Raw genomic sequence first — 17,249 nt, 5'->3', positions numbered from 1 at the left:
TTTCACAGCGCTGCACTTTTTGAATGTTTTTTTTAATGTTACAGTCTTATTCCTAAATGGATGAAATTTATTTTATCCCTCAAAATCCTATACACAATACCCCATAATGACAAAGTGAAAAAAGTTTTTTTGCAAATGTATTAAAAATAAGAAATCACATCTAGCAGCTCGAGGTCGAGCCGCTGCTCCTCCATGTCGAAAGGAGCCAGCTGAGGTGGCTCAGACAGCTTTTCCGGTTGCCCCCTGGACGCCTCGCTGGAGAGGTTTTCCGGGCATGTCCCATCGGGAGGAGGCCCCGGGGAAGACCCAGATCACGCTGGAGGGACTACGTCTCTCAGCTGGCTTGGGAACGCCTTGGGGTTCCCCCGGAGGAGCTGGGGGAGGTGTGTGTGGATCGGGAGGTCTGGGCGGGTTTGCTTGAGCTGCCCCCGCGACCTGACCTAGGATAAGCGGAAGAAAATGGATGGATGGATGAAATCACATGTACGCAGCCTTTGCCGTGAAGCTCAAACTTGAACTCAGGTGTATCCTGTTTCCACTTATCATCCTTGAGATGTTTCTACAGCTTAATTGGAGTCCACTTGGGGTAAATTCAGTTGATTGGACATACACTATCACTATTGCGGTTAACATGTTAGGTTATGCTGGGCACACTGTTTAGCATAACTGGAGCTAGCTAATTATTTCCAACATTATTCCTCTTTACAAGTCAACCTGTCCATCAAACATTGATGAATTTGATGTTGAAGACCAAGAATAAGCTGTGTAACACAATATTTACCCCCTCTGGTTTGACAGGGAGACAAAATCACTTTTGCTTTAATCACCTGCCACGGGTTAATTTCTTCGCCATTCACCAAGTTACTACAAGGAGAAAATGTTTGAATTTGTAACAAAATAATAATAAATTGTTATTAATTGCTTGCCATTATTTCAAATAAACATTTCTCTATTACAGAACATTAAAAATGTAAAGTTTCTGGTTTTGTTTTTGTCCGTTATAACTGCTTCTGGTCATTTTTGTAAGTTGATCCAGTTCAAAATCTTGGTTCCAAATCATCATAAGACGCCAGAATGCATTAATAACAGTGCTATGACTGTTTTAGTCATATTTGACTAAAACATTGGCTGGAGAATCAGTGCAGCAGGGGCGGTATTGCATTTGTTCTATTGTATTGTGATGAAAAGAGACTTGAGCCAAAAGGTGAAGCTCTTGATCTACTGGTCAGTCTTTGTTCCTACTCTCACCTATGGTCATGAGGGTTGGGTCATGACCGAAAGAACTAGATCACAGGTACAAGCTGCCGAAATGGGAAACCTTAGGAGGGTGGCTGGTGTCTTCCTTAAAGATAGGGTGAGAAGCTCGGTCATCCGTGGGGAGCTCGGAGTAGAGTCGCTCCTTCGAGTTGAAAGGACCCAGCTGAAGTGGTTTGGGCATCTGGTAAGGATGCGCCCTGGGTGCCTCCCTAGGGAGGGGTTCCAGGCACATCCAACTGGGAGGAGACCACAGGGAAGACCAAGGACTAGGTGGAGAGATTATATCTCCACACTGTCCTGGGAAGGCCTCGGGGTCCCACAGTCAGAGGTGGTCAATGTGGCCCGGGAAAGGGACGTCTGGGGTCCCCTGCTGGAGCTGTTGCCCCTGTGGCTCAATCCCAGATAAGTGGTTGAAGATGAGAGACTATGACTGTTTAACAGTTAAGAAAAACAAAGTTTGAGTTCATTTCAAGCTCCGCTAAAGATATTCCGTTTACACCCATGTATTTTCTCTTCAGGAATTTGTAGAAAAAGGGGTTTCTCTTATACAACGCAATTGTAAATGGTGAGTAGTGCACTCTGATGCTTGATTGCTAATTGGTCAAAGGTTTTTAAAAAGTTAATTTGTCCTTTAAGGTTGCTAAATCTCCTTTGAGACTTCAATGTGTAAATGAAACAGCTGTAAATTTTAAGGTCATTTGGTCAGCTACAACTGATGGGAATTACCCAACTGGCTAACTTAATCAGGTTTAGCTTGTTCTTTAATCCAACCCATCAGTAGTAGAAATGAATCATACTGATGTAACATTCTGTATAAATGATAATAAACCAGGTAATTTCCAGAAAAACATTAATCACTGCCCAGTAGTTTGAAAACATGGAACTCGTGACCAATTTGCAAGGTGAAAATAAGAGCAAAGTTGGAGGATGTGCTTGGCTAAATTTGCTCTGATAAACAACACTTCAATATATCCCACCTGGAGTTTTTTTCTAACCTGATAGTGCAAACATTTAAACATTTACACGTGTATTGTTGGCAGTGGAATGCGTGTGTTTGTTTGCCTGCATACCGCCAGTCCCAGTTATAATATTTCAGAAATGTAGCCCTCTAAAATCTGTAGCATAGCATATTTCCAGGCATCTCTATCGAGTGGTGTAGCGGGGAACAGCAAAACGAAGGAATTCGTCAGTTCAGTAGTTTATGAGACACGACTCTGGCACTTCCAGTTCCTGTCTGCAGTTTTCAGTTCAGTAGTTACAAAGTGGTGGTTTCCTGGAGCCGCCGCTGTGTTCAGTATGTCGAGGTTGGTTTTAATAACCCCGGCCAGGAGGCCGGAGAGGACATTTGTTAGTTAAATGAAGCTTCTTTTCTTTCTTTCTTTCTGCATTAATCTCACATGTAAAAAGTGTTACTGTGTTTCCCACAAACATTGTGTTGGCGTTGGAAGGGGTGAAATAAATAAAGGAGGGAGGGTCACACGGCCAATGCTGCAGGGACAGGATTAGGGATAAGTGGCACAAGACAAATCAGGCTTCATCCCACAGGAACACACCTCGTCTGGTCAATGCAGGATACTTTCTAGGGAGTAGTGGTTTAGAAAACAGATTCTAGTGCAGAGTTTTCACACAAAAGGCTGAAAAGGACTATCAAGCTCCATTTCTGATGTGCTGTTACCCTTTTGACCTACATGTGCGTGCGTGCAAATGAGTGTTTGTGTGTGTGTGGGGGGGAGTATGACGACCATGCATGAGTTGGGGTTGGGTGAGAGGTTGGTGGGCAGCACTTGTAGTCCGACAGGCTGTCTGTCTGTAATCACGTGCCTCTCTCACTTGCACGTGTGAACGTCATAGACGCGCACGCACTCCTGACAGCTGACGTAGCAGCACCAATGGAAGATGCAGTGGCACTTCTCTTTGCGCTTCTCAGTCCTCGTGTTGTGGCCGCGGCCGCAGCAGAGCAGGTCACAGCCTTCGATGCCGTGCGACGACACGTTGCAGACGCGGTCTCGCGTCCCAAACGAGCCCGTCTCTGGATTGGGCTCACAGAAGTTGGGCGAGCCTTCGTAGTAGACCAGGTCGCGCTCGGTGGGGTGCTTGAAGAAGGCGTACTTGACACGCAGTGTCTCCACCCAGCCACGCGACTCGCGGTGCTTCTCCACCACCATCTCTGAGGCACTGTCATACTTGTCCTTCAGGTAGTCGCCCAGCATACGGAAGTCCGGCTGCGCCCACCAACATGTCTTCACCTCACAGCTTCCAGACAGGCCGTGACATTTACAGCGCAGGTGCATGTGGTCGAGGATGGTCTGCAAAACACAGAAAATGTGTGTTTACTTTGCAGCAGTGTTTGAAAAATGAAGCCAACATCGAAGTGCCAAATCTTGCAGTTCCTTGAATGGCTACTTGGGGTATGCTCCAAAAGTGATTCACTCTTCACAGACACTCATGTTAAAGTTTCCAACGTCACAGGAGAAATAAGATATTTACAGCTTTGTACAAAAACATTTTGGTCTCATATAGCTAGTTTCCCCGCTCATGACCTCATAATGTGATTGCAGCACTTGAGAAGCTGAATAAGGAAAGGTGATTAAATTAAAATAAATACACTGCCAGCTATTTTAAGCCATCTAAGTTATCAATTAGATGCATGGTCCCTTTGAGTGACAGTTAGTTTGCTGGTGGGTCTAAGGTCCCACTAGCAGTTGCTGCTAGCGCCTGTAGCCATTTTTATCCTTTATCAGAATTTTATTTCAAATGTTTGCGATAATATACAGTGCTGTACAATTAATTATACTACTGGACCATCTCAGAGGTTGGTGCTGCAGCATTTCTGTTGAGTGACATTTTAGTATTATTCAACTTATATGTTAGCACTTAGCAGGTGTCTGTAGCTTGGTGACATTAGCTCCACTATTACTCCATGGTGACTGAGGTAATATTCCAGTCATAATTTTTCATAAGCTTTTGTCAAACACCCTGTTAGCTTTAGCTTGTTTGATAATGACAAGATGGGGTGTATTCGAGCTACATTCATCACACGTTTGGTCTTTGCCATGTTACCTCCCACACACAAGTGCCCCCACATTCCTAATTTTTAGCCATTTATGGGTTGACCCAGAAGTAGGCAGAGTCAGTCGCTGCCAAAATGGCAACATTTGGAACTGCCCCATTTCAGCTTCAAACCTGCTCTTCAGAAAACCTCTGGGTGAAATCATGGAGGGTTTGTCCAGTGTATGTACAATCTATCTTCTCTTCTTCTAACGCTATTTTATGAACAAAAGGTTATACAGTTCGGCACGTCTCCTCTAGTGAAACACATTGTTAGACATACTTGAACAAAGGCACTTTATCAAAGTGATAAACATCTGCAATTTTAAAGCTGTGTTATGTACCGCCACTATATATGGTGGTAGACTCGTGATAATTACACCAGAGGTACAGAGAGAGATGTGTAGGTTTTAGGGTTGTTTTTGGTTGGCATGTTTATTTATTAAAGAGGATGAAGGGGTTTGTTTTGTGAGCATAATAACTCAACAATGCATGGCAGACCCTTAAGACTTACACCATAGGTATCCCTTGGGGAGTAGATGAGCCATCTGATTATATTTTGAGTTTATTTGAACCACATATTAATGAGGACAAATTTTTTTGATCAGTAATTACTTGAGAATGATTTGTATTCAGAGTGTTTTTATGTTATTACAACATAAACAAATCTATATCTATAACCAAGTGGCCTCTGTGTGTGTATGCAGGCATGTGTGCGTGTGTATGGCTTCAATCATGGACAAACTGGGGAGAGCTGACATTTACCGTTTGGCATGCTGATGTATTTTGGGTCAAGGATGAACGCCGTGAAAATGGAAAGCTGATAGGACTAATGTTTTGGGAGAAATTAGGGATATTAGCTAACAACGGTGAACAATGGATATTGATAATTACGTTCTGGTTTCACACACCATTCCACCAGGAGACGCTAAATCATCTTTATGTTAAAAGCGAAGTGGCCTCTGTGTGTGTTTGTGTGTGTGTGTGTATATATGTGTGTGTGATTTTAATTAGTAAGTTCAATGTTGTTACATTATATAATTATAAAGATATCAAAAATACATGGATGACACAAGAAAGTGAAAACGCATATTTCCATTGTGGTCCATTTAAAAATCAAATGACAAAATAGAAGTAATAATAAAATAAAATACTGATAATAATAATAATAATAATAATAATAATAATAATAATAATAATAGTGTGTATACAACAACAACCCAAACCATTTCTAAATACATTAAGACAGTAAATTAACATAAATTATGTAATGAACAGGAAATAAAAGAGTTTAAATCTGTTGAGGTCTAAGATTTGAGGTTCTAAAAATTCTGGACTCACACACCATTCAAACTCATTATAGAAACTTTCCATAATTTATTACCCTTGAAAAAATGTCAGCTACCTATTTTATAAACACGAGCCTGTGGATCCCCACGGGCAGTGCGCTAGTTTAAGCTGATAATTTGCATCTAAAACATTTTTATCAAAGGTTTAGGGTTCCGTGGTTGGACAATTGGGAATTCAAGTGCTTCTTGTTGTGTTGCCTTAAAATTCTTGTAACTAAATGAGCTGAACTGGACTTGTTTTAATGACTGTTTTTTGTGATGGAATTTAATTTTCAAAAATTTGCAAACAAAACCACTAAACATGCACACGGCAGGCCAAGAACAACACTCTGTCACCGGCTGAGGTTTCTTTAAGAGTCACGCAGGTGTGAAGGCGCTGGCTCAGCATCACGAGGGTTTTATATTTGTGTTTTGATCTGGTTCTGCTTTAATTCTCAGCTATATTTAGCTGAGAATTCCCCCCAGCTGGGACTGATGCAAGTGGCTGTGGCACCTCTGGGTGAGCTGGGGTGCGAGGGCTGGGCGTAAGTGGATGAATGACATCATTCTGTGTGCTTGTCATGCCACCACTTGGCCTGAGGGATCAAATAATGGATTATGAGAAGCCCAGGTGATGTGATGTCCTGCAGCTCCTGTGTACTGTCGGATGAAAGGCTTGTTGTGTTGCCAAGTGGATTTCCCAGTTTTTCATCTCCACTCACTTGGGTTGTTTGATTGTCAATGTTGACATGAAAGCAGAGATGTTGCTGAGATGCTTTCACAGTCAATTGTTGATCTTCAGAAAGAAATGTGTGAATGAGTCAAATCTGTGCCTGTATGTGCAGGTAGTCATCTAAAACAACAAAACAAAAATATTTCCATTCTATTTTTACAAAAGTGTGAGGTATTTGATTATATATCTGCTCAGTGTGGATCAGCAGAAGAGCATCAGGGCTTAATGGATGGGGTGACACGCATTAGATCATGCCTTCAGTCTACACGGGAGCTTTTAAATCCCCGAACTTGGATGACTAGAGAATTTCTTAATTTCAGTGAGGCATCTGGTTTTGATGCAATGAGATTAACTAGTGCAGTTTGTTTGGCTGGAAATCTAGTTTTTGACTGTAGTCTACATGTGGTCACATGTTCTGACAATTTCATTGTTTTATTTGTTAGCATGGCCAAAGCAGATGGTCACTCCACTGATTCTGATCTGCTTGAGGTTTCTTCCTGTAATAAGACAGAGTTTTTTCCTTACCACTAGCTGAGTTTCCATTGCAGATTTGTGCAAAGGTTTAACGGTATTTTCAGGATGCCGATTAAAAAAAGAAAAGAAAAAAAAAAGATGCAAAATAAGTGTTTTCATTGAGCCATTGAATGCCACAGCTGGGTTTTTTCCTCTCATGAAAACCGTCACTCTAGCCAGGCTCTCGCAAATTCAGTTTTCAGCCTCTTTTGTAGCTTATTGTGGAATACGCGCTTATTAGAAACACACATTTTACGTGCAGCTCTTGAACTACCAACCACGTTGTCTGATCAGTGTCACACCTGTTCTACCAAATACGATCTATTGACTGTTCAGTTTTATGTAGTGCTATGTTTGCTGACGTTTTTACCGTGCGTCCCGCCTCGTTGTTGTGCCGGTTCATTGCTGAACGAGCGTCTGGCCGGTTCTCTCTTGCGTCGGCGAACTCCCTGGACACCAGCACCCCGTACTCTGCGTCCTCACTGCAGCCGCCCCACTTCCAGCCCTCTCCTGGAGGTCCCCTGTGCTGCGAGTCACAGCCACACATAGTAGACGTGCCCTCGGCGCAGGACCGCGTCACTGCAAACGCAACGCCCGCTGAAGCAATGGCGTGGACAAATGCTGACTCCCTAGTCGCTGAGAGAAAAGTACAGGAGAAAACAAGACAGAGAGAGGATATGTCAGTCGTACGTCTGTTAAACGTGGAAAGGAGCAGTCATTAGTTCTGTCGACATCCAGACAGAGGGTTTGAAAGGGATGTCCTCAGGTGGTAATCTCTTTAAAGCAATATTTCATCTTTGAGAAGGCACATTTTTGTGCTGGTATTCACTCCTTTAAAAAAAAAAGGGGTGGTGGGGGAGTGAATGATGTTGACATGCTTCTCCTTTGTCTCTCCACAATATTGTCAGGTTCACTATTTATTTAATCTGGTTCAAGATCTTGGTAGATTTGAAAAATTAAACAGTTTTGGAATGATTAGAGCAAGTAGAATCTGGAAACCAGTCTTGTCATTTGCATTAACACCTCCACATGGTGCCCATTTCAGATTTTAGCCACTTTATTAGGTACACCTTGCTAGTACCGGGTTGGACCTTTGCCTTCTGAATTGCCTTAATTCTTCATGGCTTAGATTCAACAAAGTGTTGGAAACAATCCTCAGAGATGTTGGTCCATATTGACATGACGGCATCACGCAGTCGCCCATTCAACCAGTCTGCCCGTTCTCTTCTAACCTCTGACATTAACATGGCATTTTCATCCACATAACTGCAGCTCACTTGATAGCTTCTCTTTTTCGGACTATTCTCTATAAACTCTAGATGTGGTTGTGCCTGAAAATCCCAGTATATCCACAGTTTCTGCAATACTCAGACCAGTCAGTCTGGCACCAACAACCATGCCACGTACAGTCACTTAAACCCCCTTTCTTCCCCATTCTGATGCTCGGTTTGAACTTCATCAGTTGTCTTCACATCTAGATGTCTAAATGCACTGCGTTACTGCCATGTGATTGGTTTATTGGCTATTTGTGTTAGCAAGCAATCAAACAGATGTGCCTAATAAAGTGGCTGGGTGAAGCGTGGGTGTTCCCTTGGCCTTCTCCACTTGTTGGGGTTCCCAACACTGAGGCACCTGCATACTGGATCACATCCAGAGAAACACACCGCATGGCCAGAATGTAGTAAATGTTTTGACTAAAGTCATACCAGTGGTACCCAAGGATCCTCTGAAGAGACAGCGGCTGCCTTAGATCACTAGTTACCATCCAAGTTTTGCAACCATACAGGAATACCTGTCTACGCCTAACAGGTAGACAAGAAGGGCCAAAACCTTAAAGACTTGCAACTTCATTGTCTTGAAAAGATATTGATATTGCCAGACACTTCTATCTAGCAACTTCATGACTGCGTGAGCTCTTCCCAGATGACTCTGAGACATAAGTGTCATTGTTGAGATAAACGAACATCTGCACAAGTTCAACACTTTCAGCACTTACAGATGTACTTCTGATGGCTGAGTCCAGGAAGTCACTGAAAGCCTGGATCTTAGTCTTGAATCAGGACAGTCTCAAACTCTTAATAACGTCAAAATAGTTAACCATTATTATTCAACTTGTGATTCATCTAGTCATCATGTCAGCACTAGCTGTCTCAAAATATTACTCATGCAGGTGCATCGTTTAAAAGAAAGGAAAATAACACTTTTTTGTCAGTGGTCACAACCACGCTGACATAAGATTCATCAGACTCCTGACAAATAGTTGTTATGGTGTAAAATTTGTCATTAGTGGCTGCAGGAACAAAATTCCCAAATATCTGGCCATTGTGGTTTGCAAAATGTAATTTTTTTTCAGTGGTCATTTAAAAAAAAGCCAATTAAGTGCATCTGTAAGTGATGAAATTCTATCTAATTCCTTTGTTGCATGTGCACAACCAAAGTATTGGTGTTTTAATGGGCGAGCCACGGTAAGTGTGCTGTGATTGAGAAACAATGGTGTCTGGTTGCATAATAAGCTGTTGCTTTCAAAGGAGGCGCAACTCCATCCCTCAGCGCAAAACAAAAAAAAAAGGAAGAAAGAAACGGGCCGACAAGCTGCTAGATTTCAGCAGAAGGCCTTGGGCTCTGAACACGGACGAGTCGTGAAGGGGGTGTTCAGCATTCCTGAAACACTATCCAGATGTAAAGCGGCACACCTCAGGGATGACAGGAGGTCACTGAGATCCCACTGAGCGTTCGGTCCTCCTGGCAAACTCACAATGGGCTGATGTCACTACAGGGACTCTGCTTTTGGGCTCTGTCACGTGTTCTGTACTGCTGCACTTCTTCATTGCTGAAGATGTTGTCAGAAATGCTGAGAATCATTTTTAAATATTACTCAGGGTCACCGTGGTTACAAATGTAATGTTGAACTTTTGTTAGATTTACAAAACAATACATTTTTGGAATGGTCAGACCACAAGTAATGTGAGAATAAACTGTAGCTTGCACTGACTTGCAGTGCAATGTCATTAAATATGTCATATAATATAATTTCTGGTCCTTACTTTTGTTTAATTGCTGCTTAATTGCCGTAATGTTTTTGTCCTTCTGGATGATGTCCTGTGAAAATTAAGTATCCAATTACGCCGTACACATCTTTCGACCTCTCAGCCCTTCAGTAAATAAGTTTTATGTGATTTCTATGAGACAACAATGACAGACAGACACCTCTCTAATTGAAATAATTCTTGTTATTCTGTTCGTAACCAGTGACTTAAGGTGACGACTGATGCCTTTGATACCAGGTCTCTTTGGAGGGTGCTTGGGTACCGCTGGGATGACATTGTGCTAAACAAGCGGTAACTTATGTCTGTTGACTCAGACGAAATGTAACGTTTTCTTTGTGTGACCGGAGGACCTTTGTGGCCGGGACGGCGGTGGGATTGAACCCCGGACTGCTCGAACTAAAGACCAGAACTCTACCAGGTCAGCCAAAGGGGAATTCCCCATTAGCCAAGCTAGAGGGAACATCTTTTCAATCCGGACTTCACCTTGTTACATATCTCTCCACCATTTTTAACTTCATCCCAAAGTCACAGGTGCATTTAAGCATGTTCTGTGACTACCCACATCCTGCCGACAACGCTGGTTGTGACCGAAGGACTTTTGTGGCCAGGACGGCGGTGGGATCGAACCCCAGACTGCTCGAACTAAATACCAGAACTCTACCAGGTCAGCCAAAGGGGAATTCCCCGTTAGCCAAGCTAGTGGGAACATTTTTTCAATCCGGACCTCACCTTGTTACAGTTGTGAGGAAACATCAGCTATTGGAACTGTGGTGCACTTCTCGGAGCATGACTCATCACACTGGTGCCTCAGTGTGGACACTTTTGTGGACACTTTCTTTCATATTTGAGAGTCATGCAGGATGGTATCCTTTATCGAATGGCAAAGTTTGATCCAAAACTAATGCTGATTACAGATTTTGTGGCCATTTAAATTTAACATTGAAAACCCCATTTAATGTATATTTTACATTATATCTTAATGAAACATGCCCCAATCACGCTCATATTTGAAAGTGAGGTGCAGACTGGCACTCACTATCACTTGACAAAGTTTGATCCAGATCTGATCCGGATTGTTTATTTTGTAGACATTTGAATTTAATATTGAAAAGCCCATTTAATGTATATTTTACATGCCCCAATCACTCTCATATTTGAAAGTGAGGTGCAATCTGGCACTATCTGATCCGTATTGTGGATCTCAGGGATATTTGATTTTAACATTGAAAAGCCCTTTTGATATATATTTTACATTATATTTTAGCGTATGAAAAGCCATTTCTAACAGGACTTTGACCTTGAAAGTGTTTTCCAAGATAAAAATTTGTGAAATTTGAAACTAGTGTTGGCAGAGGTTTGCACTCTAGGAGTGCGGTGCTCTAGTTTAACAATGTTACTGGATTTGATTAAGCTGTTCAGACTACAAGCACATATATAACAAAGTATGCATTTTGCTCCCAGACCAGACCTGATTATCAAGACAAAAATAACCATTTTGACTTGTTCCAGCTTCACAACTACGATTTACTGCCTTTCTGTTGGGATTGAGGTAAATCGGCTTGATTGACTCTTTTAGATCAAGTAGAGAATTGTTTAAAATGAATTTTTAAAATCTCTTATTACCTAAGGTTAAATAGTCCTAACCAAATGAGAGTTACCCTGGTTTAAACCAGCTCTACGGCAAAAGTAAGATCATGTCTACTGGATTTTAACTGGCCATTATTATTTGACATAAACTGGTTTGACTGGTTGTTAAAAAGTTTAGATGTTGGTAAGTAATTTGAAGATGTGCCCTTTTAGGTTCTGGCTAAGCTGTGACTGACAGTCACAATCTGACTAATCTGTGACACAAAAAATCAATAATTCATAAAAATATCAGTTTTATATTGTACATCAACAGTTATTGTGAAATGTCAGGTGAGTGATGTGGTTTATAGAAATACAAGTCTAAGTGGTACATCCAAGCAAAAGGATACCATTCTGGTGAAAATCCCCTTTGAGTTTTTGCTCGATTGGATGACACACTCTCCTCACTTTGGGCATCACTGCTCACCCTGGCGAAACTTGCTGGGTCCTCCACAACAGGGGCCTGTGAGCTCTGGGCCGCTGGAGTTCTGGCTGGTCGCCAAGGCTAGCGCTGCTCCTGCTACCTGCTGGGCCCATCAATCCGCTTTTGTTTCCCTTGTGTCACACTGTATTATTCACACAAAGGGCCCAGCGACTCGCGCCCCCACAGAGCTGCTCTGCCTGAAGCTGGCATTCCCGAAACTACCCCCCCCCCCCAACTCCCTTCCAAGTCACTCCTCCTAACACCCTGAGTTGAAATCCCCTACACCTCTACCCACCACAGGACCTCAATCACCCCAACGTTCTCCGGGCATCCACCAACAGACACATCATAGCCAGTGCCCACCTTAAGGCGGGTCTGGTAGATGGTCACTGTCCTTTCGCCAATTTGAACATTTCCACATCCCCTCATCTCCCCTCAAGTGAGATGCACTCCTCTCCTTCCCTTTTTCCTTCCTTCCCCATCCCAAAGTGCTTACTGGCTACGTTGGAAGCGATCCCCTTTTGGCCTGTTTTCATGACAGAGTCAAAAGGGCGTGTGAATGGGGCGTCCGTGGGAGCTGGACTGTGTGAAGCGCGTACTGGTCTTCATGCACAGTAGGGGTTGAGCGGAGCCCCCCGGCCCTTTTCTATTGCCTGTAATCTCATTTGGCCTCCCCTCTCCCTTTTATTTGACTGAGGAGGTTGGTCTCCTCACGGTGCCCAGATATCTACCCTTCTGACTCACAGCCTAATTAATTTCCAATGAGCACCCGCATTTGCAGCACACAAACCTCTACCTTTATGATTTAGCCCTGAACACGACACCTGTGTGTTGTTTCTGTTACGCATTTTGTGTTACACTCTGGACTTGGTGTAGTAACAACTTACATGTACAACCCAAAATCAGAAAAAGTTGGGGCGATGTCAAAAATGCTTATTGAAAAACAGTGCAGTGAGCCTTGTAGGTACTTTGACTTCTATTTCAAAGCAGGCTGTGTGAGCCCAAAAAATATTGATGTTTTGTGTGGTCAGCTTCATTTGTTAATATTCATCCATTCCTGCATTTAAAGCATTTATATATAAAAAAAGTTGGGATGCTGAAGCATTCATGACTTTCTAATGTTGCTAGGCCTTCTAACAACACTTAAAAGATGTTTTGGTATCGAGGATACCAAGCAGCCAGGTTCTTCCTGCAGACATGTCTTAAAATGTGCAACAGTACCAGTAACAGTACTGTCATTGCATTTTTCATTTCAAAATTCTCCACACATTCTCCAGTGGGGACATATTGGAACTGCAAGCAGATCAGTCTAGTACTAGTACCCTTTTCTTGCACAACCATCCTTTGTAATGTGTGCAGAATGTGGTTTTGCATTGTCTTGTTGAAAAATGCATGAACATCCCTGGAAAAGATGACACAACCTCATACCATGACAGACCCTGGCTTTTGGATTTGCTGCTGCTAACTTGTTGCGATTGTTGTCTGAATGGTACTATTCATCTTTGGTCTGGAGCACACAGTGTTCATTGTTTTTTTTTTAAAATCTGGAATACTGATTCCTGCCACTGCAATATGTGTTTCCTCTGAACCCAAACAAGTTGACAAAGTAATCCCTTGCTTATGTCGTTATATCACCTATTGATGAATATCCCATCTCAATGCATTGCCATCTGTCGAAGAGGAGATCGCGGGTATTCATCTTTGGCTTGCACTCTTTCCATTTGCAAACTGAAATTCCTCCAGGGTCCTTGAATCATTTAATTATATTATGGACTTACATTATGTGCAAATCCCTTCCAATCTTTCTTTGAGGAACACTAAACATTTCAATAATTTTCTTAGGCATTTGTTGATCAATTGAAGATCCTCTGCCCATTTTTGCTCCTCACAACCCGTCCTTTCCTGGATAATGCTTTTGTACCAAATCATGATATAATCACCTGTTTAAAATGACATCATTATTCATCATTTAATTGAATCATCATTTTTACCCCCCTGGTATGAAATGAGGGGATATAGTAATTAGTAAGTCCCTTTGTCTGTCCATCAATTTTCATTACTTGGGTGATCCCTGACATCAGTTGATTATGCTGACCTTGGGGTTAGTTTGAAGGTCACAGCGAGATATTCAAGATATTGCCATTGCCACCCTTGTTAGAGCAATATCTCAAGAACCAGATGACCAATTTCCTTTATATTTAGCATAAGTGTGTACTTGGGTGATTCTCCGACACCAGTCATGACCTTGGGGTCAGTTTCAAGGTCATAGCAAGATATTCAAGATATTGTTATTGCCACCCTTGTTAGAGCAATATCTCAAGAACCAGATGACCAATTTCCTTTATATTTAGCATAGGTGTGTACTGGGTGATCCACCAACACCTTGTATAACTGATTTGTGGGAGCCAGGGGGGCTATGTCTCCTGGTGACTCTGTTTATTTATAGTTATTTTAATAATATTATTTTTATCTCATTTCTAGCCCTAAATTTCTCATATTCCAGCTTTTTTTTTAGAATGTGTGGCAGGCCTGAAACGCAGGAATGGATGTATATTAACAAATGAAATTAAGTTTACCATACAGAACAATTAAATATCTTGTGTTACTGTCTGCAGTGAAGTCCGAGAACATGACAATGCAGTTTCTATACTGTCCCAACTTTTCTGATTTGAGGTTGCAGAATTCTGCATGCCTTATAAGATTTACTGCTCCGATCCTCTTTCATGTGTCTGCATGTAAACGTGGTTTGGAAAACTTAAAATAACTGAGTGACCCTGAAGACAAATGTGATATTGAGAGCAAAGATCGATGGAAGTGGAATAATGTGTCAGTGCTTGTAGCTGCACTCATTTCTCACTGCACTGGGTAAAGGTGGATATTATTGTAATTGCCCTAGTTAGTCGTTTGTCAGCAATTGCTCAGAAGAGGCAGTACTAAGCCTTAGGGTGTAGAGGCTGTTAACACTGCATGTAGAATTTTTGTAACAACTTGCAGTTGCCTCAGCACACAATCTTTTCCCGTTTCTCTTTGGCCAAGTTTTTATTTACATTTTGCTATTGTGTAAAGTCTCAGATATCCATCACGTGCTCTTCACACTGCATTTGAGTGGCTCCCCTCAGGGTGCCAACTTCGTGCCCTGGGTGCAAGACACAGAGAAAAAGAGCGACATTTGTTCCCAGGGCTGTTCACCTCTTCAGCTCCTCTTAATCCTTCCCCTTTTTCCCTGGCAGGAGTGAATTTTGTTTGCAATCCCCTAATAATTTGCTTATGATATAACTGTCTCACTTCTAAAGCACTTATAATTCATATTGACATTTATTTATTGTGGTATTATTTTATTATTATTTATTCATTTATTTTTTGTTGTTGCTGGTTGTTGTTTGAATTGCCCCTTGGGTACAAATAAAGTTTTTTGATTTTGAATATGTGCATCATTACAAAAATCAGCAAAGATTTACAGTCAGTTTTGTAGACAAACAGTACCTCTATCTAGCACAGGGCCAAAGATGGCCAGGTTGTCCTTGATGGTAGTACAGTTCCATCGACGACCCCTGAACTGGTGCTGGCATTCCTGGATCCCCAACTTGACACCTTCTGCAACACTGGGCATGATCTCAATGTAGTTGCGACAGAACCGCAGCTGTTTGGGCACCAGGCCAGGGATAGATCCACATAGGATGGGTTGGGAGCCCAGAGACGAGTACTGCTGCCCAAGTGCCAGGGACCTGTGCCACAAAGAGGTAAAGTGTCACTTGGATAGATCAGTTTGTCACAAAACCATCTCAATACTATGTTAGATGTTCAACGAAAGGGCAAGATGATAACAAGAAGTTGCCAAACCCCCAAAATCTAGTACTGGAAAACCAAATGGTTTCTGTAAAAAGCACCTACCTCTTTCTTTAGCCATTCACATCAGGTGTTACTGAGTGTCGCCGCATAACACTGCACTTGAGAATTTTATTGACTTTGCAACAAAAGCTATTAGTAATGACTTTTCAATGTAATTAAGCATCTTCGACCTACGAACCGTCCTTTGGACCCCTCTTGTCTTGTTAAAGAGGTATTCAGTATGGTGGGATCCGTTATTCTGTTATTTCGTAGTTTCTGCTTTAGCACCGGACGTGTTCCAGCTGCTCTCAAACATACCGTTGTGCAGCTTCTCATCAAAAAGAAAAATTTGGATCCCTCTGAGCTGTCTAACTTTAGATCTATCTCTAAACTGCTATATTTTTGTCCAAAGTTTTGGAGAAAGTTGTTCTTGTTCAGATCCAGTCATTTTTGGTGGCCAGTGATATCTATGAGAAGTTTCAGTCTGGTTTTAACCCATGCCATAGCAGTGAGAGAGCACTGCTGAGTTTTTAATGATTTAATGGTAACTGTTGACTCAGGAAACCCTGTGTTGCTAGTGCTCCTTGATTTGACAGCTGCTTTTGACACTGTGGATCATGGGATCCTCCTAGTATGACTGGACCAGTGGGTGGACATTACAGGTTCTGCTCTCTCATGGCTTCAGTCCTACTTGACTGACTGGAGTTTTTCTGTGCAGCTAAATGAATTCCCTCATCCTCAGCCCCTATTGCCCTTGGGGTCCCCCAAGGCTCCATCCTCGGGCCGATTCTTTTTCTGCTGTACATGCTACACTCACAGAAATATTTACCCTAAGTTTTCAGATTTATGTAATTTTATTACATGACTAATTCCCATTTACTTTTTTTTTTTTTTTAGATAATTTTAATACAAACCTACCAAATAAACCTTACATGATGCATATTCATTACTGTAATAAATCCTATTTATTTGAAATCCATAATCCTCAGCTTTATGTATTTAGTATTAATAAAATATAATTACTCTAAATCAATAATAATGACAGCATTTATTTAAAATACATAAAGTATATTGTCTGAATTGCATAATAACTATGTTACCTATACAAGATAAATGGCATAGGTAACATAATTATTATGCAATTCAAACAATATACTTTATGTATTTTAAATAAATACTGTCATTTTTATTGATTTAGAGTAATTATATTTTATTAATACTAAATACATAAAGCTGAGGATTATGCATTTCAAATAAATAGGATTAATGAATATACGAGTACATCATGTAAGGTTTATTTGGTAGGTTTGTATTAAAATTATCTAAAACAAGTAAATGGGAATTTATCATGTAATAAAATTACATAAATCTTAAAAGTTAGGGTAAATATTTCTGAGTGTACCATTAGGATCAATTTTTAAGAAATATAATCTTTCTTTTCATTG

General features: G+C 41.4%; 1 protein-coding gene across 1 annotated transcript in view; it reads right to left on the bottom strand.

The window, feature by feature from the left end:
• Positions 1-2,619: 2,619 nt before the first annotated feature.
• The window catches only part of wnt3 (wingless-type MMTV integration site family, member 3), a 50,360-nt gene continuing 35,730 nt past the window's right edge, over positions 2,620-17,249 (bottom strand). Inside the window, exons 2-4 of the mRNA XM_034194555.1 lie at positions 15,460-15,701; positions 7,250-7,515; positions 2,620-3,563 (exon numbers count right to left, since the gene is read on the bottom strand). Coding sequence (XP_034050446.1) covers positions 3,084-3,563; positions 7,250-7,515; positions 15,460-15,701 — 988 coding nt within the window. The 3' untranslated portion in view covers positions 2,620-3,083. The remainder of the gene's footprint in view (positions 3,564-7,249; positions 7,516-15,459; positions 15,702-17,249) is intronic.

The sequence above is a fragment of the Thalassophryne amazonica genome, chromosome 18 (genome assembly GCF_902500255.1).
Source record: "Thalassophryne amazonica chromosome 18, fThaAma1.1, whole genome shotgun sequence".
NCBI lineage: Eukaryota > Metazoa > Chordata > Actinopteri > Batrachoidiformes > Batrachoididae > Thalassophryne > Thalassophryne amazonica.
This window is presented reverse-complemented; position numbering and strand designations above follow the sequence as displayed.